The 26,320-nt window shown below is 42.4% G+C and overlaps 1 protein-coding gene across 2 annotated transcripts in view; it reads left to right on the top strand.

Moving 5' to 3' along the window:
* Positions 1-26,320, top strand: part of TTC21B (tetratricopeptide repeat domain 21B) — an 87,222-nt gene that overhangs the window by 14,031 nt on the left and 46,871 nt on the right. For both annotated transcript variants that reach the window (XM_065561786.1, XM_065561787.1), the window contains 9 exons: positions 338-460; positions 4,760-4,917; positions 6,256-6,340; positions 10,562-10,660; positions 11,965-12,157; positions 21,618-21,715; positions 22,301-22,501; positions 24,680-24,809; positions 25,481-25,638. In XM_065561786.1, the coding sequence (XP_065417858.1) occupies positions 338-460; positions 4,760-4,917; positions 6,256-6,340; positions 10,562-10,660; positions 11,965-12,157; positions 21,618-21,715; positions 22,301-22,501; positions 24,680-24,809; positions 25,481-25,638 (1,245 nt within the window). The remainder of the gene's footprint in view (positions 1-337; positions 461-4,759; positions 4,918-6,255; positions 6,341-10,561; positions 10,661-11,964; positions 12,158-21,617; positions 21,716-22,300; positions 22,502-24,679; positions 24,810-25,480; positions 25,639-26,320) is intronic.

The raw sequence follows: 26,320 nt of genomic DNA, 5'->3' as shown, positions 1-26,320 counted from the left end.
TTGTATCTTTCCTCAGAAGATCTCAAAGTGCTTTATAATGGTGGGCAAATAGTGCTGTACCCATTTTTTCAGATTGGGAAATTGAGACAAGAATACAAGATTACATAGAAAGCCATTAACAGTGGGAGGAAATAGAATCTGCATTTCTTGACTCCCAGTTGTTATCTGTGCTAACCATTGCCTTTCTGTTATAAATCCACTAGAGCATTCAAATGGACTAAGAGAGATGTTATAGACTATTGTTTGTTTATCCCTGTTTGTTCATATGAAATACCATGTTACAATTTACTTCACTTCTTACCTTAAACCATGAACTCAAACTGAATTTTGCTTTAAGGGATTGATTTTGAAAGCTTGGCTTGATCTCACCTGTGGAAAAGAAGCTTATATTAAAAAAGCTGTGAAATACTTTGATGAAGGAATGCAGGATGGGAATGACCCTTTTGCCCTGCTGGGTAAGGTGAGTTCATTATTTTAACACTTACTTCCACAGTGTATTTCAAAATATTTTCTGAACACTTTATCCATAGCACCTCAGTGAAGTTGGTAACTATTACAAGGATACTAGAAAGAGCTGCTAAGTGATTTTCCCAGGATTACAGAGGGAATCATTGGGACTAGAAATCAGGAGTTGCTGCTTTGATCTTTTGTTCAAATAACTCATCTGTGCTGTTCCATGATCTGGGGTGATAGTGTGTCAGCTGTTTTATGTTATAACAAAAATACCTCGTATACTTTTCTAAGATTATGTAATATAAGAACAATGTTCATATAGGGCATGTTTAACATAATTAAAAGAAGATGTGAAAATAAACTTCAAGTTAATAGTGTTTCTTATAATGGGTGGCTAACATTTCTGTAGCTTTTACCATAGACAGCCCACTTAATATATATATTTATCAAACTATAACCCCACCTAGAAATGTCATCCAACAAAGCTACGTCATTGGCATTGTTAGGCACCTGCAAACCATGAAGTCATAAGGGGTCCCCAAGACAGTGGGGGGCAAGCCAGGTCTGGCCTGCGAGGGCCTTCCATTTTGCCTACCCAGCATCAGCTGCTCCCCGGGGAGGAGCAGGATGGAGTAGAATTGTACAGCTTTGCTAGTTCGCTCCAGCTCTGCCCCTGACAGTTTTGTCACTTAGGCTCTCCTGTCCAGTCCTGTAGTGTTCCCATGTTGACCCAACTGTGAATCCCTTGACCAGCTTGGAGAATGCTCTGCAGCTGGAGGGGAGGCGGAGGGGAGGGAAAAGGGGCCACTTGGCAGCCAGGGAGTGTAAGGGCTGGAGCTGCCAGGAGCCTGGGACTAGCCAAAGGTGGATAGTGGGGCTGCCTAGACAGTGAAGACCCCAGCTGGGAGTAGGAGGTGGGCACAGTGGGGGGGAAATGGACAGGCTTTGGGGGAGTCACCTCCTGCTTCCCTGGGCTTGTCCCAGCGCCCCCACTGCCTCCACCTTCCCAGTCCCAGGTAAGGGCTCTGGAATTGAGCTTTGCCAGGGGCCCCCACAGGACAGACATTGCAACTAAACTACATACAGTTCTTTTAAGGGTATCAGAGATTCATAGAAATATTTGCTCTGGCTATAGATGGGCACAAGGGGGCACAATTGGGTCATGATGAGTTATTGCATCAGCTACTGTATGTATTGGATTCTTAATTATGGATTTCTTTATGTGGATTTGTTTCATAATCTTAACATTCCTGTACTGTAGTTCTTGTCCTTTTGATTTCCCTTTTATTTTTTCTCTGGTAAACTGTCGATTTGAAGCCTACAAACTTTAGTTTAACTACACTGAAGACTAAACTTCAGTTAGTGAATTAGTATCCACTCATGCACATTTATGTGTATTTTAAGTACTTGAGCGTGTTTAGAATATAACCTCCTTACTCCCAAATTAAAACGTGCTATTGGGTAATATGCTTTTCTGCCCACTAGGCACCATCCTAAAATGTACGCTGTGGTCTAAATATGATCACACTGAATGTATACTGAGACCACGTATTTTAATACAAGCACACAAAAGTGTCTTAGGCTATTGCATTTATTTAGTGAACTAACTTTTGCACTCTAAGGAAATCACTTAAAAAAGTAAAAGCAAATTTGGCATCATTCTGCACTCCTAAGGGAATTCTGCACCAAAAAAATAAAAAATCAGTGCACAATGTTTTAAAATTCTGCAAATTTTATTTGTCAGTAAATAAATGTAGAGGCTCTAGCATGGCAGTGGGGAGCACAGGCCACTAGCCGCACAGAGGTGGGAGGTCACCCTGCAACCTGTGCGCTCTCCCTCCCACCCCAACCCCTGGTTCTCGGACTTCATGGTGAGGCTGCACCTTACCTGGACTCAGTGCAAGGGTCGGGCCTGCCCCAGAAACACCCAGAGGCCCTGCCCCTCCTCGCCAGATGCACCAAGATAGCAAGTGAGAGGGACAGTGTCTCACATGCATGCCCAGCCCTGGCCCCCAATCCAAATGTGAGGCAAGCAGGCTCAGCCCAGCAGGATCCAAGTGTGGAGGGTTTAGTGCCGGGGAGATCTAGATGTGGGGTGAGAATGTTCCACACAGAACCATCTGGGTGCAGGTAACTCGATGAGGGAGTCTGGGTGCGGGTGGGATCTGGATGCACAGGGGGGTGTTCGGAGGGTTCCAGGTGTGGGGCGAATGGGGCTCTGTGGGAGGGTTCTGGGTGTGGGGGTGTGTCTGGTTGCAGGGGGACAGAAGTCATTTTTCTGTGGGAAAGCAAAGGAATCTGCAGGAAACATGAATTCTGTAGGTACATACCGGTAGTGGCACACAATTTCCCCCAGGAATACATTCTAGTTGAAGTAGATATTTGTACACATCACACAATCACCTTGCAACTTGGCAAAGTTCAGCACAATTAAAAAGATACAACTTGTTTCTGTCTAAAATTTTTTGTACCAATTATAGTTGCAAGTAATTCCAACGTTACTATAATTGAACTGTTGGTAGGAAAATCCCATAATTGAAATGTTTTTCAATTAGTCTGCTTCCTCTATATGCCAGCACTTTGTATACAGTCAGTTTCAGTCTTCCCTTCTCACCAATTTGGCTTCAATGGGGTGACAATTGGGCACAACAGTCTAACAGTGTGTTGTCCATTAGTTTCTGCCTTGTTGAAAAAGCCCTTATAAAAGCAGAAAAAAATCCAACTTTTTTTAATGAAGGAATTTTAAAAAATATTCAGAATATACTATTAAAAGACTGCTCTATCAAAAACTAGATTTCTTTTTAAAATAATCAGTGTCTAAAACCCTAAAGTGGACAGTGCCCCTTGAAATCTTTGCTGAAAAGTGGTCCTAGATTATTGTGCATTGGCAAGTTTGCACAACACCTGACCATACTGCCGTATGTCTAACTTCAACTTTTAATCCTTGATTTTCATGAACCAAGTAACCAAAGGGGGAAAAAAAATCTAAAAATGTTTGTGAAATAACTTAAATTTTGATGCATATAAACATCCTTAACACACACAAATAATACTTGTATGAATACAGATCTTACATTTATGTGGATCGTAAGATGTCAGTTGATCTAAACAGATATTACATCATCAGTACATAAAAATAAAAATACTAAAATATGAGAGCCTGATATCTTTTCACAGATAATTGAGGGATAAACAGTATCCCCTAACCATTATGAAATGCATGGTCACATGCATAAAAACAATATTCACGTTGCTTTAATACAAGAAATTACAATCTACGTTGTACTTTGGGCGTTCATTTTGTTTTGTTTAGGTAACTGGTAGTATAATTTTTGTCTTGGCCACTCCCTCCACTCTTTCCCCGCCCCCCCCCCCCCGACAATGTACAAATAGTCATCTGGCCATTATCAAGAATCTATTACTTTTGAAGATTGTTTCCTTTTTGCAAAAGAACTCATGGTAGAGTATTTGAAGCAAGATTGCTTAATGGTAATCTACAAATAAATAAAAACATTAAATGTCATAAAACTATGCACAACATTGTGCATATATGGTAATGTTAAAGGTATGCGTGCAGGGAGTAGGTTGAGACTTATCCTATTCTAACTTCAGTCACCAGTATAGTTCATGTTGGGTCATAACTTAAAGCAGTAGCTGGAAAGCCAGTCCTTCTGCAGATAACAGTCTCCAATAGAAAGAAAAAAAAATCAAGATAATAAGATAGATACCACTCTTACCCTATTTAAAAATATAAAACTCAGTGTTTATGTAGTACTTCTCTTCAGAGTGCTTTGCAAACACTAATCCTCATAACACCCATGACACACACGAGCTGATTGTCTTCAGGTGAACTCCCACACACATTGTCTTTAAGCATTTCTGGACATTCAGCAGCCATTTCTGTTGCTAGCAGGGCAGCTGACTAAGGAACCAATCCATATTCCTTGGTCATATGGTAAGAGAACATTTAATATTGCATCAGACCCAGTGAATGCCTCATAGTGGTTTGTATCCTTTAAATCCATTCATGTCTGTCTTCATTCTCCTGTGTGTCCTGATCAGTAACTTATAACTGCAGCGCTGCAGTAACTTTTATAAAGGTGCTTACAAAAGCTGCAGTTTTTGACTTGTCTGCTTTCTGTTTACACCTTCTGTCATGCTTAAGACTGGAGTAAAAATATTAGTAACGGGAAGAATTTCCCTATATTAAATGTTTTTTTACCAGTGTCTGTATGAAAATACTTATGAATCTTGACACTTTTGCAAGAGTACAGCGTTGATAGGACTTCTTTTTTACTCCCACTAGGCACAATATTTTGAGGTGCGCCAGAATTTTTCAGGAGCTTTAGAAACGGTGAACCAGATAATAGCAAACTTCCCAGACTTCCTTCCTGCTTTCATAAAGAAAATGAAACTACAACTAGCCTTGCAGGACTGGGAGCAAGCAGTTGAAACAGCACAAAGGTTCAGTATACATATATGTCTGTGTTGTTGCTTTGTTTCAGTTGTTAACAACACTGGGAAATGCGCTAGTTGGGTTTGCTCTTAGAATCATTGGACTGGAAGGGACCTCGAGAGATCATCTAGTCCAGTCTCCTGCACTCATGGCAAGACTAAGTATTATCTAGACCATTTCTGACTGGTGTTTGTCTAACCTGCTCTTAAAAATCTCCAATGATGGAGATTCCACAACCTCCCTAGGCAATTTATTTCAGTGCTTAACCACCCTGACAGGAAGTTTTTCCTAATGTCCAACCTAAACCTCCCTTGCTGCAATTTAAGCCCATTGGTTCTTGTCCTATCCTCAGAAGTTAAGAAGAATTTTTCTCCCTCCTCCTTGTAACAATCTTTTATGTACTTGTTCACTCAGCTATTCCCATTGTGAAGTTAGAAGCTTAACTTTAGGCTCCTGGTTTTAAAAGTCTTGGCCAAAAGTATGGGTATTCTGGTTTTGTAGGATAATTTGGGAGATCTACAGGGACTCGATATATTTTTTTATTACAGTAGTTACTGCACCTCTCAGGAGCCCCCAAAGGAAAAGACCTTTAATTCAGTCCTCTGAGCTTCTAAGTCTGCGAAGCACGGGTGTTGATAAGCCATACTTAAATAGCATGCAAAGACAGTTTCTTCAGATCTCAGCCAATAAAACTTTAGAACACTTTATAAGATCGGCAGGTGGGAATCTTTTTTCCTGTGGCATTAATAATATACTGGCGCCTGGCTGTCATGATGTATTATCAGAAACTGGATGATATGGCCCTATTGCACATGAAGTGTCTATTACCTGTAGTTGTATAGCAAAAACTACTTGAAAATCATTAAAAAATACCTGTTTTTTTAAAACCCTCTCATTTATGGTTCTAACAGAATTCTAAACTAAAGTTGTCATCTAAGTATGAAAATAATCTTATCCTAAAATTCTTCCTAAGTCAGCAAATAAAAGGGACAGTATTGAGATTAAAATGTATATTAATATATTTGTTGTTTATAACATAGTTCCAGTGTTAATGGTCTCACTTCACATTGTATGCACTTTGTTAACTTGTTTAATTTGTAAGCCTGAACAATTAAAGTTAAGTCCTGTTCCCCTTTAGGTTTGATTCTTAAAACTCCAGAAGAGTGTTTTAGTATCAAATGAGCTGTTTCTATTGGAATTAAAAAAAAAAAAAAAAAGTCTTTTCTGTTAAATTGTTTAAAAGCTGGTCTTTACACAATAGAAATTTTGGTGAAATTGGAGTTAACATTTCTCCCTTATAGGAAATAGCAGATCATAAAGCAAACTTAATCTTGATTTTTCCTCAGGCTATTGCAGAAAGATGCTCTTAACTTGGAAGCCATAAGGATGGAGGCTCTACATTTTTTGTGTAGGGAGGGTAATATACCTGAGGTGAGTCTTTGTGGAGCACTTTTTTTTAAGCATCAAACTATTTGAATCATTAAAGCATTCAGTGATTGAGGTTATTTTATAGAGTACAGTAAGTATTTTGAGCAGTTTAAGCATTTTATTAACGGAAAATGAAAAGTGATGAGATCTTGCAAGTAATTCTATACCTTTCATCATCATGTATTTTTTGATAGATGGCCTTGTTGCACACTGCAATACTCTGCCAGTTAGAAACCTGTGTTAGACCACATGTCCGTCTTCTTCCTGTCCCCTTTGTATAATGAGCTAGTTGTGTGGCACTAAAAGTCCCTGCTACCTTTTTCTTCCTTTCTGGGGTCCCGTAGTTTGGATATGTGTGCATTTATAGCACTGTTCAGCTACTTTGAAGAAGCTTTTTAAAATTCTATTTAATTCTTATAAAAATTACATATTTTATATACATTATGCCTGTTCACATTTTTAGAAGAAAATATGCTTTCATACAGTTAGGACAAATCTGAATAAATTTAAATTATGATACAAAAATGCTTGTAAGTCTAACTATATTAAATGCAAAAAGGTTTAATGACATATATGGGAAGTGTTCATCTATTTCATACATTTCTCATTTTTTTAGAGAAAAATATTTTCATGCTACTAGCACAATTCAAAATAAATAATTGCATACGACTACTAGCACATTTTAAATGGTGCAGACTTAATGGTGCATTTTAATATGCTATGATGTATAATTTTATAAAAGATCACATGATTTAAAAAAAGACCTTCTGATTGGGAAAACCTCGCCTGCCTCATTTGCTAAGCCAAACTCCCACAACTGGGGTTTCTGAGATTAGTCCTGCAGCGGTTGGTTGGGTTAGCTGCTTTTCCCTTTGCCTTTTTTCCTTTTATATATACATAACTTCCTTGGACAATAAGGAACTGGGGATTTTATTTTTGACTACATTTCTAAAAGGAGAGAGAGATCCTGTGGAAGTAGAATTTTGTAAGAGTGATCTAAATAAAAGCATCGTGAATTGGTTCATAAGTCTATGGACACTGGCACATCTCTTAATAACTAGAGTGGTTGTGTCCCATTAATTCCTAACCATCTTTATTTTATGTGAAAGATATCTTCTCTCAATGGTCTTTCACTGGTGCACAGTCACACACCTTGTACAAGTGTGTAACTGTAGTATATCAATACATCCACGAGAGATTTTCAGAAGCTCATTGAAAATTTGTTTAAAGTTTTAAAATGGGACAAAATTTCAAAAGCAACTAAGTGAGACTTAAGAGCCAAAGTCACTTTGAAAATGGGACTTGAGCTTCTAAGTCAGGTATGGGCAAACTCTTTGGCCCGAGGGCCACAATGAGGTTGCGCAACTGTATGGAACGCTGGGTAGGGAAGGGTGTGCCTCCCCAAAAAGCCTGGCCCCTGCCCCCTATCCGCCCCTTCCACTTCCTGCCCCTGACTGCCCCCCTCAGAACCTCCGACCCATCCAACCCCCCTGCTCCTTGTCCCCTCGCGGGACCCCCTCCTCCTATCCAAACCCCCTCCTCCCTGACCCCTATCCGCACCCCCACCTCCTGACAGCCCCCCCGGGACTCCCACCCCCTATCCAACTGCCCTGTGCTCCTTGTCTCCTGAGCACCCCTCCCGGGACCAACTGCCCCCCAGGATACCACCCCCTTATCTAACCCCCCCATCCCCTGACTGTCCTCCTGACCCCTATCCACATCCCCGCCCCCTGACAGCCCCCGCCCCCCCCCGGGACTCACTCCCAACCCTCCCTGTTTCCCATCCCCTGACCGCCCCCCTAGAACTTCCACCCCATCCAACCTCCCGCTCCTCCCTGACTGCCCCCCAGGACTCCTGCCCCCTTACCCAACCCCCCCCCACTCCCCGCCCCCTTATCAGCAGCAGGAGCTCGCAGCCGCGACACCCGGCCAGAGCCAGCTGCGCTGCCCAGCAGGAGTGGCGGGCCATAGCACAGCCAGCGTGGCTGTGGGGAAGGGGGGACAGCAGGGGAGGGGCCAGGGACTAGGCTCCCCAGCCAGGAACTCAGATGCCAGGCAGGATGGTCCCATGGGCTGGATGTGGCCCACGGGCCATAGTTTGCCTATGTCTGTTCTAAGTCATTGTGACATTCCTCAAGGTACAATCTGGATACCTGCGTCCCCTTAGTTCTTCAAGTTCTTGCTCCTGTCCATTCCATACTAAGTGTGCGTGTGCTGTGTGCACAGTTGCTGGAGATTTTTCCCTTAGCTGTATCCGTAGGACTGACTCTAGCACCCCCTGCAATTGTGCATGTATGGGCTGATATAAGGGACGCTACCAGTGCCACATCCTCTCGGTTCATTCTTATCACATGTGATCGTTGTTTGGAATGATCCCTCTTGCTCTTGCAAGGCTTCTTTCCCAGTGGTTTGGACTTTGTAGTCTATTGTATAGTTTGGGAGTTAGTGTATATAGTTATTAGTGTACATAGTGGTCCTTGCGGTCGAGGTACCTTGTGTGGCAAGCCCACGCCAGTGAGTGACCTGCACTCTAGCTGTCTAAAGTGCCTTGGAGAAACTCATGTTAAAGAGAAGTGCCAGATCTGCGGGGGCTAGGGTGACCAGATGTCCTGATTTTATAGGGACGGTCCTGATTTTTGGGTCTTTTTCTTATATAGGCTCCTATTACCGCCTACCCCCGTCCCGATTTTCACATTTGTTGTCTGGTCATCCTAGCAGGGGCTTCAGACTTGAAGGAAGGCAAGATGGTGGCCAGGACCTCCCTTCAGACAGCTTTGGATGTGTCTGACTCAGCAGCCAGAACAATGGCATCAGAGGTCACAGTGAGGCACTGTTTGTGGCTCCAATCATTGGGCCTGTCTAATGAAGTGCAGCAGTCCATCCAGGACCTCCCCTTCAAGGGTACCTCCTTATTCTCCGAACAGATGGATTCCAAGCTTCACGCCTCAAAGGCTCAAGGGCCATGCTTCGCTTCCTGAGCCTTTACATGCCCCTGGCGTCCAGGAAGCATTTCAGGCTTTAGCAGCCTCCCAGATTTCCAGTGCCTTCCAAAAGAAATAAAAAGATAATGCAAGCAAATTCTTACCTTACCAAGGCTAATAGGTTTAAAAGCAAAAAGGTCTGTCTCACCATAAGCTGCAATATGTTTCACGGGCTGCGTCTCCTTCCAGCCTGAGACCGTTCCCCCACTTACTTCAGTTTTTTGAGAGTTGTTGATGTCATGATTAGAGAGATGGGAGGAGGAGAGGGGTAACGAGACAGTTTCCCCCTCCTCTTATAGTCCAGTCCTTTGTGCCGAAAAAACCCTTGCTGAGTCACAGTGACATGCAGTTTCATTGCGTTCATAAGCTCCAAACTGTCCTTTTAGAGAAATTGTAAATTTCTTGTTTACAACACCTCCCTTGTTGGAGGATGGCCACTTAAGCATTTAATAGTTTTCTAAGACCTGTGTTCAGTCCTTGGTTGTCTCTGAGGAGCTAGTCTGTGGGCATTCCCCAGAACCATAACATATTTGAGTAACATCATGTAGCAAAACCTCATAATTTTAAACACAGTGTTATTACATATGTGTTATCAGGACAATATTCAGCAGATTGAGTTTTCAAATAATACCTCAAAAAGCATATTTTGTACAAAATATATCGTAACTTTATAGAAGTGGTGAACATAGGTAGAGGGTGTCAGTCACTTAGTTGCTTTTGAAAATTATTTTCCTTTATCCTTCTGCTTTATAGTTTGAGAACCATGTATTATTCCAAATCTTTCAGTATAGATCATGTTTAACTATTCCTCCCTAAATCTTTTGTTCTCAAGGTAAAATTGCCGTGTAGATAAGAAGCTCAGTGTGATTTCTGGAGGAGTATTTTAAAAAATTCCTTGTTTTTCAAACATTAAAAAAAAAAAAAGTCTGAGAAACTGTTGATCTCTCTTCTGCTTCCAAGCTGATTTTATTTACTGGTTCTTGAATTAATCTGCCTTTTAGGTGTAGGACTAAATTTGCTTTGCTGTCCCTTTGATGCTACAGCAGTTCCGGAGTATTGTTTTTCCAACTTCGATATAAAAGTTATTTTCAGCACTTGAAAACATATATTTTCTTGGGTTGAATTATTAAGATACTGTTATATTTTAGGACAAGGCTCACATGATGTCATGCTACTGGAGTTTGTGATGTTCCTTGAGGTGTTGTGTTCCTTCCATATTGATCATAGTGTTCCATTCTCCTAGGCTACAGCCAAGCTGAGAGACCTAATTAATGCATTGGACAAGTTGGAACCACATAATCCTCAACTGTTTTGTAAAATGGCATTAGCTTTCAGCAGAACAGTGAGTGTGCTTTTTTTTTCTTAAACAAAATGCAAATAGCTATACATCCCGCTTTTAGTTTTTGGTAGTAGGGGTTTTGTGTCAATTAAAAACTTGACTTGGAGAGAGAGAGAAAGTGGGTTGATTGTTTAACTTGGTCTCTATATTTGAAAATTCAATGTGTGGGCTGAGAAAAGAGATACCTACTAGCCAGTCAGTTTTTCTGCTGCTCACATGAGTTCTAAATAGCAATGAAGCTGAACAGTCTTGTTAATTTCATACTCTTGCTTCTGCTTTTGTTTGATAAAGCCATGAGCCATGGCAATGCCATTGGAGTTGTCTGCAGACTTAGGAGGACAGCACTGAAGTGAATTACATGTGAAAGGGTATGTTTATAACAGTAAGGGCTAAATATGTAATTTTTAAAATGAAAGCATAAATTCTGCATAGATAGCTTGGCTCATAGCAAACCCCAGGAGGAGCTTCCATTTGCTATAGGAGAATACATTTTATTTATAAAGTTCTCTAAGTGGATGACAGTTAATATGATGCGGCCAGAAAAAATACCTAGTCTATCAAATTACCTAGTCTCAGTAGTCTACCAAAGTGAGAAACAAATGCCTCTAGGTAAAGCATGAGCTTGTTTTCATACCATTACTCAAATAATTGTACATTTCACAGGTTATTTGTAAATTACTTGCTGTTGACCAAAGCCTTTGTAGGGAGCATCTATTCCATTTAATTGTAATAAGGAAACAAATTTTACTGACAGAGGTTATAACTCCTTAAACACCTCATTTCTCTGTAATAAAGAATGTGTCCCAGCACCTGTTGACAGCATTGCTTACATAGAAGCACAAATATTAGAAAAATCAGTGCAGGGTAAGTTAGTCTTTATTAGACATCTGAGGCACTGAGATGCTACAGGAATGGGTGGCGGTATAAACTTGAGAACAGATTGATCTTTGAGAGTTCTCTCGCCCATCTGTAGCCAAAAGAAACAACAAGATGACAGTAGTGTTTTACTTTCAATCATTGGTTGGTATAATATCAGCATATTATCCAATAGTTTTGAAAACTGGGTGCTCAGTTTTAATCTCCTAAAACTAACTCCCATGCACAGGCATACATGAGAAATAAGTGATTACAGAAGATCTGCATTTTGCTCCTCCATCCTTGAGATAAGTGAGGACTCAGTGCTGCTATTTAAAATCTAATGTGCAACTTCTTTTAAAGATTCATTGTAACTTTGAGTGTTTTTTCAAAACGTGGTGAAACTGATTAAGATTGAAAGCGTTCAGATGTAAAACTCTTCTTAACTTTAGTGTGGCCGGAACCAACTCATCCTTCAGCAGACACAGATCTTAGTTGAAAGAGCATTTGACATGGCATCCCATGATTCTGAAATTGCTACAGAACTTGGCTACCAGATGATTTTACAAGGGAAGGTGAAGGAGGCTTTAAAATGGTACAAGACCGCTATGGTGCTTGATGAGACAAGTGTTTCTGCACTAACTGGTATGGCATGAGACTTTTTCTATTACTTACCATTTATTTAAAGGACACAGACAACTTAAAAGTACTTCTCTCTGATTTGTTTTATATACTGTTGTTACAGATAATGCATGAAATTACTTATAAGAAAGATTAAGGCTTTCTTTTCAGTTTTTCTCAGAGCATTTGGCAGCACTTTATTGCCAATTTCACTATTTTCTTCATAGGGTCATTCCTCCTGATTGGGTGGATCTTTCACTCCTCAACAGGAGTTTTTTTTTTTTAAATAAAATGTAATTTAAAAAAACACACAGTGGCAGAAGGAATCAGGGAGAAGTGTATATGCTTGGCAGTGCTTTCAATATATTTTTAACTGGCTAGATTTCAAGTTGATAGTGTTCCTTTAACTGGTTTTTCTATTGCTCTATAAGCTTTTGAAAAGATAAAATCATCCTTGTAACATTAATGGGTAACCATAAGATGCATGTTGAGGAGAATATCTCTAATCCTTTTGCAAAAAGCTTGTTCTTTTTTCCAATTTTACAGCTGTTTTTGTGTCTTTGAGGAGAATTTCAAGTGGGGCAATAAATGACTTGTGTGTTTAAAAAAAAAAAGCTAATATTCTAAATTTCTTTGCTTTCATTGGTTGTTGCAATGATAACTCTGACTAGAGAAGTTATTTCACAAATCAAAAACATTTGGTATACAATATTTCCATGAGGAATAGGATCCTCTTAAAGACTGCAAGACTAACAAGAAACTCCCCTTTCACATATCCTATCGACATTTTTTTGTGACATCAAAAAGCAACTGCAAGATACTGGCATCGCTTCCGTGCCAAGAGGGACTGTTAGGTGGTATAACTTGATAGTTGAAAATGTTTGTTCAGGTTCCCAGAAGAAAAAAGCAGCTTGAAGAGGCTAATTAGGCTGAGGGGGAAGAAGCTGTACCTTGTAATTGATGATGACTGAAGCTAATAACACTTTTACTACTTGATGGTCTTTATTTTTAAAATGTTCTGTGACTCTTATTTTCTGGCTTTGGTACAGTGAAGCTTTATAATAATTTCACACAATGTTCTTGGCTCTATGAATCAACAGAACAATATATTTTTAGCATTGGAAATGAAGAAATCTGTATTAGATATTTAATTATTTTTGCTAGTGTTAGTTATGTGATATACTCAGTCCTTTTTATTTATTTTAAGGGGTCAGATTCTTATATGGCCCTCTCACTGAAGTATATGGCATGACTCATGTTTGTACAGCACATAGTCCAAACAAACCTTGATTGTGGTTAGGGCCTTTAGCTGCTACTGCAATACAAAAAAATTAATAATGAAAGAGTTTTAATTAGAATTTGTTCTACTTTTCCTTTTGGCCTCAGCCCCAAAGACTGTCAGGTTTTTGTGGCATGCCTGATACTGAGCGTAATCCTATTTTTCTTCTTCGAGTGCTTGCTCATGTCAATTCCATTCTAAGTGTGTGCACGCCTATGTGCGCTGTCATTGGAGATTTTTGCCTTAGCGGTATCCGTAGGGCCAGCTGTGGTGCCCCCTTGAGTCCGCGCTCATGCATCGGTATGTCAGGCACCACCGGCCCTACGCCCTCTCAGTTACTTCTAACTGCCCGGGGTGGTTAGTTGGAGCACTTTTCCTTGCATAGCAAGGGCTAGCAGTTTCTTCTCTTCTGACTTCAAGCCTTGGGGCCTTGTAAATAGTTTGTTTATAGTAGTTAGTGCTAAGTAGTTGTTAAGTGTAGTTAGAAGTTAGTCCCAGCAGGGACTTCGCCCCAGGTGGGCCATGCCCCAGTCTCCGGGATTTAAGCCCTGCGTGGACTGTAACAGGCCTATGCTTGTAAGTGACTCCCATAGCAACTGCCTCAAGTGCTTGGGGGAATCGCATGTGAAGGATAAGTGTTGTATTTGTAAAAAATTTTGACCCAGGACTCAGAGTGGGATTGCGGGCTCTCCTTATGGAGGCTGCCCTTCATCCGGCTTCCGAGCTGTCCTGCCAAGACTCATCTAATATCTCAGTCCCGGTGCCCAACGTACCCCCGGCACTGGCCTCTGCCCAGCACCGCTCCCCATCGCCGGTGCCCCAAAATAAAACAAAGAAGCATGTCTCCCTGGCACTGGGCAAGAGGTGCCATGGGACATCAGGCAAAGGATCCAGTTCAGGCTGCCAGGCCACTCCGGAGCCACGTATACATGCCTGCCCGGTCGGGGCCCTTGGCCCCTTTAAGGATCCACCACAGACTCCCGCGGTAGGGGACCCAAACTCCTAATGGCATCGATGTCTTCCCAAGCTCTCCTGGCACCGAGAGAGCAGAAGCCTCCGCCTGCAGTGTCGGCACTGCAGGAAATGGCAAAGATTTCCTACGAGGGCAAACCAGCCGCTAAAACCGCTCGGGGGCAGTGGAGCGTCACCGATCCCCCGAGACAAGGCAGCACCCTCCACCTCCGTGCCACAAATCTCCAGAGTCACAACCCGGATCCTCTGGGGCTTGCCCTCAGTCACTGGCACCGCAATTGCAGTTCCTGCTGTCTTGACGCAGATCACCTAGGTGAAGGCTCCGGTTTCCATATTACCGGCACTGTTCACCCTCACACTGGTTGTCCTCTCGGCGCAGATCTCGGTCGCCTGTCTGGTGGGAGCGCTCTCTCTCACGGCTCTGGTCCCGCTGGCACCGATCCTCTCACTCCAGGCACTGGTCTTCGGCGGCGACAGTCAGCAGGCAGACGCAGGCATCAGGGGCACCACTGGGATAGAAGGGTAGTTCAGCCCTTTGCCCAGATTCCAACGGCGTGATCGGGCACCCGAGGCTGTGTCTACATTGACGACATTGCCTTGGCAGCATGGCCAGTGGCCACTGCAATGGCCTTCTTGGGGTGCATGGGGCATGCCAGTCATGACGATGCCCCCTTCGCACCATTCATCTGCCACTGCTTTGGAGCAACAGTTGGCAGCACCGACGGCACCGGGCTCGGTGCATGAGTCGTGCTCGGAGGTCAGGTTAGAGGAGACTGCACCCACCCCTAAACCTCCCTCCCCCAGAGGGGACGATGCCCAGAGGCCTCCCCTGGTGGTACAGTCGTCTTCATCCCCGGACAAGGCGGTCGTGGGACCCTTCCAGGCCAGCCTGCCGGATGATTTTAAAGAACACCAAGCCCTGCTTCGACTGGTGGCCGAGAGCTAGAGGTAGAGGAGGTGCCCGAGCAGGTGAACACCTTTTTCAATGTCCTCTCAGCCTCTACCCCTGCCCGTGTTGCACTACTAGTGCATGATCTGGTCCTCTGACAAACCCTGTCATCTATCCCTCCCAGCTCCAAAAGGGCTGAAAAGAAGTACTTTGTCCTGGCCAAAGGGTTTGAGTACCTTTATACCCACCCGCCTCCAGGCTCACCAGTTGTCTCTGCAGCCAGTGAAAAAGACAAGCAGGGGCACACCAACTCAGCTCCCAAAAATAAAGATGCCAAAAGATGACCTTTTGGGGAGAAAACTTTATTCAACTGCCAGCCTGCAATTCTGGGTGGTGAATCACCAGGCCCTCTTGGGCAGATACAATTTTAACTTATGGGACTCCCTTTGTAAGTTCAGGGAGTCCCTCCTGCAGAGTTTGGCCCAAGAATTTCGCACCCTGGTAGAAGAGGGCACAGTGGCGGCTAGGTGATCCTTCTAAATGGCGTGGGATGTGGCGGACTCAGCAGCTAAGGTGGGCGCGTCGGTGGTGGTTATGAGGCGCAGCTCCTAGTTTCAGACTGCCGGCCTTTCTCAAGAGATGCAGACTTCGATCCAGGACTTCCCATTCGATGGGAACGGTCTCTTTTCTGAACAGATGGATATGAGGCTGGATGGGTTAAAGGCCACTCAGGCCACTCTTTGCTCTCTGGGCATGCATACACCTCAGTCTGGATGGAAGCAGTGCCAGCCACCCCCACTGCCACGGCCTTGGCAGCCATGTTGGGTCGGCAAGGAGAAGGGATAGACACACTAATTTTAGTCGTCGCTGTCCTTCCTCCTCCCCCTCACCAGTGCATCCCGGGGACCAGAAACGCTCATTTTGAAGGTGTGCTCAAGAGTTACGCCCCCGTCAATTTCCTGGATCTACCTTGTTCTTTTCTTGACTGTCTTCATCCCTACCATTCGGCCTGGTTGCTGGTCATCTCAGACCACTGAGTGTTGGTCTTAGTATCTCCAGGCTATCCCCTGCAGTTTTCGGCCACCCCATCCTCCAACCCCCCATCTTCCCCATCCCTCTTCAGGGACCCTTCTCACGAGTAACTCCTCGTTCAAGAAGTCGAGACCCTCCTGCATCTGGGGGCGGTGGAGGAAGTCCCTCAGGACATGAAAGGCAAGGAGTTCTATGCCTTCTACTTCCTAATCCTGAAGGCAAAATGGGGCAACAGACCCATCCTGGACCTGCGTCGCCTCAACAGGTCTCTCTCAAAAAGTTGAAGTTTCCCATGGTCTCCCTGACCTCCATCATTCCCTCCCTGGATCCGGGAGACTGGTACACTGCCATCCATATTCCCAGGTCACAGACGTTTCCTCCGTTTCATAGTGGGCGGCCATGTCGGACCTGGTCTCCCATGTAAAGAACTACCCGCTCACCATGGGTCACACCTGCCTGCGGCTGTTGGGCCACATGGCCGCGTGTACATACGTGGTCAGCCATGCTCAGCTCCATCTCTGGCCCCTGCAAGCGTGGCTGGCATCGGTCTACATTCCCAACAGGCAAGACCTGGACTGTGTAGTCAGGCTGTCGAACCACATTAGGTCGTAACTAGATTAGTGGTTGGACCCAGGTTCGGTGTTGGAGGGAGTCCCCTTTATGACCCCATCCCCGTCGCTGACCCTGGTCTCCGATGCTTTGGACCTGGGCTGGGGTGCCCACTGGGCGAGCTGAGTACCCAGGGCCCCTGGTTGTGGGACGATCTGGCTCTCCATATCAACATTGGGAAGTTCAGAGTGGTTCGCCTGGCCTGCTAGACTTTCTTCACATTTCTTCACCACTTGAAGGGCAAGGTGGTGCAGGTCCTGATGGACAATACCGCCGCAATGTATTACATTAACAGGCAGAGCGGTGCCAGGTCTTCGGATCTTTGTCAAGAAGCTCTCCGCCTTTGGGATTTTTGTGTGAGGCATGCCATTCATCTGATAGCTGTGCACCTGCCTGGAACCAGGAACATCCTGGTGGATCACCTCAACAGGACTTTCTCATCTCACCACGAGTGGTCGCCCCGTCTGGAGGTGGTCAGTATAATCTTCCAGAAGTAGGGGACTCTTCAGGGGACCTGTTTGTGTCTAAGCAGAACAGAAAATGCCACATGTTCTGTTCGATCCAGGGAATGGACTGGGGCTCCATGTCAGACGCCTTTCTCATTCCATGGTCGGGGCACTGATATATGCCTTTCCACCAGTGCCGTTAATTCACAGGGTCCTTGTGAAGATCAAACAAGGCAGTGCAAGAATTATCCTAATAGTCCCTATGTGGCCTCGCCAGCACTGGTTTGGCATGTTGCTGAGCCTTTTGGTATCCGTCCTGCTGCAGTTGCCCCTCTGGCCGGATCTGCTGTCCCAGAACCATGGCATCCGAACCTGGCGGCACTGCACTTGATGGGATGGCTACTGCATGGCTAAGTGCGGACGAATGGGCATGCTGGGCCTGTGTCCAGCAGGTCTTGCTGGGTAGCAGAAAACCCTCCACCAGAGCGACTTACCTGGCCAAATGGAAAAGATTCATGTGCTGGGCCTTGGAATGGTGTATTTGGGCCGATCAGGCCCCACTGCAGGAGACTGGATTATCTGCTGCACCTCAAACTCCAAGGTTTGTCCCTGTCATTGATCAAGGTCCACCTGGCTGCTAACTCAGCTTTCCATCCTCCATTCTAAGGCTCATGACATGACAGCATGGTTTTTGAAAGGTCTGGAGCATCTCTACCTGCATATCTGGGATCCCATCCCCCCCGGGGACCTGAATTTCATGCTATCGAGGCTCAGGGGGTCTCCCGTTGAGCCTTTGGCTTCCTGCTGTCTCCTGCTTCTCTCCTGGAAGGTCATTCCTGGTTGTGATCACATCAGCCTGCAGGGTGTCCGAGATCAGGGCGCTTACTTCGGAGCCGCCTTATATGGTCTTCTACAAGGATAATGTCAAGCTGTGATCACACCCAGTGTTTCTGCCCAAGGTCGTTTCCCAGTTTCATACTGGCCAGTATATATATTTACCCATCTTCTTTCCAAAGCCTCATGTGTCAGATGAGGAGCGTAGGTTACATACGCGGGATGTCAGAAGGGTGCTGGACTTCTACATAGATAGAACAAAGCTGTTCTATAAGTCAACGCAGTTGTTCGTTGTGGTGGCAAACAGAATGAAAGGTCGCCCAGCGTCTTCTCAGAGGATTTCGTTCTGGATCACGGCCTGCATCTGCTACTGCTATGAGCTGGCGAAAGTGCCTCCACTAGCAATTGTGACTGCACACTTGACTAGGGCACAAGTGTCATCAGAGGCCTTCTTGGCACAGGTACCAATCCAAGAGATCTTAGAGCTGCTACCTGATCATCTGTCCACACGTCCACATCTCATTATGCGCTTACCCAGCATGCTCAAGACAATGCTGGCTTTGACAGAGCAGTGCTGCAAGCTGCAAGACTGTGAACGCTGAGCCTATCACCATTGATACTGCTTGTGTGTCACCTAGAATGGAATGGACATGAGCAAACACTCGAAGAAAAAAAGTTTACCCACCTTTTTTCATAACTGTTGTTCTTCTAGATGTGTTGCTCATGTCCATTCCATTACCCGTCCTCCTGCCCTTCTGTCGGAGTTATCAGCAAGAAGGAATTGAGAGAGCGTAGGGCTGGCGGTGCCTTATATACCAACGCTCTCTCAATTCCTTCTTGCTGATAACTCCGACAGAAGGGCAGGAGGACCCCCCTCCAGGGGGTGCCACAGCTGGCCCTACAGATACAGCTAAGGCACAAATCTCCAAAGACCACGCACATGAATGCACGCACACACCTAGAATGGAGTGGACATGAGCAACACATCTCAAAGAACAATAGTTATGAAAAAGATGGATAACCATTTTTTCTCTCTTCCAAGAATGAGGGATTAAAAGTGTCACTTTCAGACTCTTCTCCCTGGCCATACTCCCTAGGAACCTTCCGAAGATGGGGGAGGAGGTAAACTCCTATTCTCATGCCTACCTGAATCACATAGTTGACTTGCTTAAGAAACAATCAAAGGCTGAGAAATTGGTGATGTCTGTATGGGGCAAGTATCTCTGAGGGATGCTTGACTGTATTATGGTAGCACTGTATGTGCCTGTATGTTTGCTAGAGCTCTGTGAATGGCCATTTCTGGGCTCTGGATTAGGAGTGGCACAGTATGCTTAGTTTGCTCATGTTTGTTTGTGTGTTCCGTAGCTAACAGGAGGGAAGCTAGTCTTCAGTGCTGTTGCCTCACCTTTCCCTACCCCACACAGGGGATAGTTGAAAGTAAAAAAATTACATAACCTATCCATAGACAGCATCTTTATTGCACCCGAAGGTGGAATAGATTTAAAATTTAAATCAAGGCATCATTTGTTTTTTTACAAGTCTTTTATCTGTTTGCTGCCTTACTTGTGGTGAGAGCACAGCTAGATTTATTGCTCTGTCACCCTTTAACTCTTTAATGCTTCAGCTGTTGTTGTCATCCCCCAGAGGTTCTCTTGATGCTGAGTGCCTGAAGGCACTACTGTTATGAATCATACTGCATGCTTTGACACTTATGGAGTCTGTATTGAGCTTTTTTCTAATGCAGTGTAACATTTTTGCAAACCACAAATATCTATAAAACCTTGTATCCCATTTTCCTTGGGGACAGGGACTATCTTTTTGTTCTGCGTTGGTACAGCATCTAATGTAACAGTGTCCTGCACCAGGACAAGGACTCCTATGTGCTATAATAAAGCCAGTAATAAGTAACCCTTTCAAAGAATGTTGAGAGAACAAGCTCTCCTGAGCATCCATGGCTAAGACTAATGAATATGTTCTTCTGGTTTCTACTCAAAATAGGAATAAAGGGATACTATAAAGGTCAAAAGACCCAATATTTACCCTAATCTAAAAGAGTTTAAAGGATTTATTTAAATGTTACTGTATTCTTGATAAAAATCCAACATCTGTAAGGAAAACAAAAAACAGTCCGTGATAGTTACTTGATGACCTATATCATTCATTTTGTACCATTTTTCTGGCATGCATCTGTTGGATGCAGGCAGGATACTGAAACTTCAGTGAGCAAGATTGCTTCTGAAAGAATGAGCTTGTGCCCATTTTTTTTCCCTTTCTGATGTATGAAGAGACTTGAAAGATGTTTACTTTCTTAGTGTTTTTCTGCTTTTTTTTTTTTAAGAAACAGCAATATAAAGTCTGGCTTTCACTGGTTTTGTTGGAGGTATAGCACATTTGTTTAAGCTCTTCCTACCTTAATTGAAGGGCTGAAATTATTTTTTATCATCATTTATCTTAATTCTCTAGTCATCAGTCTTCCAGCGTGGAGAGGATCTACATTTTTAATGTTTGGAGAGAGAAGAAAAGCAAGTCTCACCTGCACACATAGTCCCCCTTTTTTTTCTCTCTCTCTTAATTTTAGAATTAAGAGAGATCTGTCAGCCTTTCGTTCTCAGAAGGAAGGACACAAGCATGTTTGATTTCTCCATGTTCTTGTACCCAAGCAAGGAACAGTATAAGGGGATTATAAGGATCTCATGGTGGAAACCTGCAAGTTAAAACAAGACTGGTGAATCAAAGACCTACTAGTAATCACACTTCTATAAACAAGCTTTTGCATGTAATGAGTTATTATCGCTGTTTAGTAAGAAGACATTAGATAAAGAGAAACCTCTGAGAATATTGCTAAACACTGTTCTGTTAGGTACCTACTCTGTTGCTAAGTAGTTTAAGAATGGAGGGAGAGAGAGAGGTTCCACAGATGATTTTCCCATAGGTCATGGATGATACATAGTACTTGGTTTAACAATCATTAGTAAGTTGTACAGGACAAACTATAATGAATACAAAGACTTTGCCCAAACACTTAAGGGAAGTGTGTTAGGGCACGCTGTGAAATGTCAAAAGGATAACTTTTGAAACTTTAACAAATACAGCTTAAAGAAACAATTTAGGTATTTTCCTAGACGAAGTTTAAAGCATGTGATGGTGGGGGGGGGGGGCGGGGAAAGAGGAGAGATGGCTTTTATGAAGGAAGGAAATAGCTGTAAAAAATAATTTACGTTGTAGATAAACCCTGTACATCTGTCATAAATCTTAGTTCTTTGTTTTTTCCCCATCACCCTGTTAACAAAAGGCGGAGGAGTTGATAGTCCAGAGGTAAAGAAAACTTGATTAATGAGGGTGGGGGGTGAGGACCCTCTGGAAAGCTTAACACTGTGTAGCCACCGTAAAGCTGAAACTGAAATTAAATGTTTACTGTTGCAGGAATTATCCGATGTCAGATAATTGAAGGACAATTAGAAGATGCAGATCAGCAGTTGGAATTCCTTAATGAAATTCAGCAATCAATTGGGAAATCTGGGGTAAAAGACTACTTCACTGAAGTGTTTTGATTCTAATCTGAAGTTGTGGCCTGGTTGAGATTACTAGAGTTTAACATCTTTATTTTTTCTGGAGCAGAGTATTCTTAATGGAGGATGCTTAACTCAAAAATTTGCTTTTTCAGGCTTTTGGTCAAGCAAAGTTCGTGTTGGCCTGCTAGATGGGGAGTATTTGTTTACTTGGATTTTTTTCTCAGTTTAGATTGAATGGGGAAAAGGGGGCCTGTGGTGTGCGTTTTTTTTTTTTTTTTTTTTTAAATGGTGGTGTTGACATTGATAAATTTAAATTACTTATGTGCCTAGAATGGCTTATAATTGCACCATATAAATTGAAAAAGAAATGCATTGTATAGCAAATCTTTATGTACACCTTACAGCGATCATTCTTAAAGTTTTCAATTGCATTATATAATTGTTACAATATTCCTAAATTTAGCTTTTGCTGAGATCATTGCATCTAGTTTATTGCCTAGAAAATGGTGAAGATTTGTGTGGTGCTAGATAAATAATAAACAAGTAACAAAACTAATATAGTTGGAGTTAAAAAAGATTTTTGTTTTTTTGCAGGAACTGTCTTTCTTGCGTGCAGTTTTAGCTATGAAGAAACATCAAAGACAAGAAGAAGTTATTCATTTGTTGAATGATGTTCTGGATACTCACTTTTCATCATTGCATGGCTTACCTCTTGGCATACAGTACTTTGAAAAACTGAACCCTGATTTCTTGCTGGAAATTGTTAGAGAATATCTTAATTTTTGCCCAACACAGGTTAGTAGTATTAGACCTCTTCCTCTGAAAACTAGAATTTATCCAAGGACTCCATTTTTAATATCATTTAATAGTTACAAGTAGAAGGGATTTTTTTTTTTATTTTAGAAGAATCACCAAAAGTATATTTACTTTTCACATGAAGCAAAAATTTGTTTTAAATATTTAGCAGCTTTGTACTGGAATAACTGCTCACTTACATCTAATTTTCTTCATACAAAATGCAGCAGTTCTATTTGAGGAGGGGTTAAATGTAAATGCAAGGTGCTGTGCATATACAGCAAGGTGCTCTATATACAGTTAATTGATCTATTGTTTGATCTGGAGAATATAACAGAGTAGAACTCACTTAAATAACTTAATGTGAAGGCTAGATGTTGATCACATGGTCATTCTTGACCTCTCACACATATGCAGTTTGTTTGCTCGGGATGTTTTCCCACATACATGCATTCATTTCTCTTCTACTTATGTGCAGGTACAAATGTATATAATGGTATTTTAACTCTTTAACCTCAAACAAAAATATAAATTATCCAGATTGTAGGTTGTTTTTTTTTATGGTTGAAGATGGCATCCTGTCATATGGGCTTGACAACAGGAATATTTGACACTCATAACTATTTTCAGGATACCAAGGAAGGGGTCTTCAAGCTATTAAGTTAAGATACTGTACCAAGAAAGAGTAAGAAAAAGAGTAACTGAAAATAACTCTTTCAAGTATGTTACAGAGAAAAGATCTTAATTAACTGTTAGGCATTAGCTCAGATATTATACAGTTCCACAGACTTCTAGCGTATGTTGACAGTTTGCTATATGACAGTCCTATAATTATTTGCTATGTGTTCTAGTTTCTCAAGAACAGACTGCAAGTTCCATGGTAGTGTGAATGCCTCACAACTGTTCTGGCAAAAATTGCAGTGAAATGACAATGTTTAAAGTCCAAAAAGACATTAACAGTTGCAGCATCTTACAAGGCTATACCGTAAAGAAAATAGCACCCATAAGAAATGTTAATCTGTTTTTACGTAGCATCTCATCTGAAAAAAATTTTTGAATTTTTTTCTTCTTAGAAAGGTGCACATTTTATTGAGCTGGGGAATTGGAAAATGGAAAAGATGACAAAGCAATTGCCACCATGTGAACTATATTTGAAATTGAAGGGTTTTTAATTAGTTATTTCTGAGACTTCAGCTGGTAGGGGCTGTCATCCCGAAAGATAATTCCATTGTAATTCCAATGACATTGGCGCTCTGAGCTCTCTTAGAGAATTAAAGGAGGATGGAAACTAATAGTCAGACATCTTTTCTTTTAGAAGAACCTATAGGAAGGGAAATTGACAAAACTGCAAGGAGAGCCATATCTTCACATTCACTTTCAGTGAGGAAGAGGAAATGCAGCCTGCATAACCCAACTGGGAAGATGTTGGGACCTTCCATTTTGATTATAGGGAATCCCTCTTCTACCGCATCAGATATCCTGAGGAAATCTTTCAGCCTTTTCCCCTCCTGGGGTTGCACATTACAGCCGTCTTTGTGGACTAGGAGGTGTGGAGGAAGTTGAAGCTGTGAAGGGAAATTAAGGCTGCTTCTAACATTAAATTCCATGTGGATTTTCCTAGTATAATTATGGCAGGTCCACAGAAGATCATGCCACAGAAAGCAGCAGTTTCTCAACTGCTGCTCTGTGTTCTGCTGAGCCCCAACAACATAGAGGTGCTGTGGTGAAGGGGTGTCCCTGAGCCCCCCCAGGAGTGATGGAAGAACAAAGCGGAGCTCCTGTTGACTCAGGCCTCCTACTTACCTTTACCTTCCCCTGATGTACCTGCTTTGATTCCCCTGAAGCCAAATTATTGCTATTTTGGGATCATCTGGCCCCAGTGTAATGGACTGGCTTGTGTACAACCAGAGAGAGGCCTGATTCTGATTTAATTTATACAAGTCTTACACTGGTCAAGTCCCGCAAACTTTAATAATGGTTCTCTGCATTTACACCAGTATAAATGTGAGTAGAATTTGGCCTCTTATATTTAAAATACTTTTCACTATTTCTTCATGGTGACACATTCTTTTCACTTTTTGAACTTCCAGATTCTTAGGCTGAGCAAAATTAGCAGTGCTTTCTTTTTATTAGTTCATGTTCTTATGAATTTTTCAGTTGATCTGTTCTTATTTCTAGCCTGCAAATCCAGGACAACCCCCTTCACCACTGCTCAAACACTGTGCCTCAGTTCTTGAAACTGTGGTAAAAACTGTACCAAGTCTTCTACATGCTGTCTTTTTAATGGCAAAGGTGAAATACTTATCAGGTAATGTGTGTGTGTGCTGCAAAAATACAAATATTTTTGTATTAAATAAATTAAATATTTTTCTTCCATTCTAAAATACTGTATAACAACAAAAATATTATTTGATTTCTTATATTCTGTTCTTTTTTAACAACACAGTACTAGAATTATTTCTTTCCTCTGGCTTTATTACCTGATTGTTCGCTTAAAATGCACTTCTGAAAAAATAGAAATGTAGCATTGAAAGACTTCACCTTACAGAAAAATCAAACAGGACTAGAGAGTGGATGGTTCAGGGACTGGGATAATGGAGCAATTGCTCTGTCTGCTGTGTTTTTTGGTTGGTTTTGTCTCCAACTCACAATGACACTGATCAGAAGTATTTAGTAGCTGCTATCTGAGGTCATTAGCAGCCTGTTAAATAAATATGTGTATATCTTAAAAGCAAGCTGTGAGGCCTTTATATGTAAAATATAGAGAGGCTAATGGCTTGTCTACACTTGAAATGCTGCTACAGTACTCCTCCTTCTCAAGAGGCAATTTCTACATTGGGTGTTAGGTTGGCTTAACTGCATTGGTCAGTGGTGTGAATTTTTCAGTGTAGACCAGGCCTGAGTAAGAGGCACTTATCTCCAATACTGGGCTCTGATTTTTTTTCTCTCGTTTTTTGCTATTTTTGTTTAAATCATTAGGTGATATTGAGGCATCCCACAGTGTCCTACAGCATTGCCTGGAACAGAATCCTTCTTATCCAGATGCTCATTTACTTATGGCTCAGGTTCATTTGTCCCAAAACAATTTTAAACTCTGTTCTCAGTCCCTGGAACTTTGTCTGAGCTACAATTTTGAGGTGAGTTTGATCAGAAGAATTAAACTGTTTTATTCAGTCAGTTTTGTAAGACTTCTGCTATAGCGTGCATAGCAAAATGCACGATTTTAGTACTTTTCACTATAAGCTTGGCATCTGAACACGTTTGTCAGATGAATAATTTTAATTGCAAGACAAATTGGGAGTGTGAAGTCAGGACTCCAAATTTGCCTATTAATTTGCCCCAAGGTATCAGAATTTTCTTGTGGGGTATAGAAGAAACAAACAACAGCTTTTTTCTTTTCTGATCTCTCTCTCTATAGGGAGAGAACAGTTAACAGAAATAAGTATTACAATGTATAAGGACATACTATATAGACAGGATTTGTAGTCCCAGAGACAACTTGCAACAAAGTTGTGAAAGGTTTGCATAAAAGAATATAAGAAGAGTGGTCCAAAGTCGTGCTGCCTTTCAAGAAACCTGGGAACATTGTTACTGTCAGTATCTCCTTGTTCCCTGGTCAGCAAAGCCAGTACACTTAAGCAGTGGTGGTTCTGAAATGGCTTTCCCCGCTCTCATCTATTGTGGCTGCTTCAGGACTTGGTATTGCGAGGTACTGAGAACTCTGGTCCATTGAAGTCACTGGGACTGCTTAGAGTTAAGTGCTTCGCTGAGGCGGGGCCAGCGTGCTCAGCAGTTACGCATGGTTGAATTCTGAGTGAA

Source organism: Chrysemys picta, chromosome 11 (assembly GCF_011386835.1).
Source record: "Chrysemys picta bellii isolate R12L10 chromosome 11, ASM1138683v2, whole genome shotgun sequence".
In the NCBI taxonomy this organism is placed as follows: domain Eukaryota; kingdom Metazoa; phylum Chordata; order Testudines; family Emydidae; genus Chrysemys; species Chrysemys picta.
The sequence above is the reverse complement of the archived record's forward strand: the minus strand, read 5'-3'. Positions and strand labels throughout refer to the sequence as shown.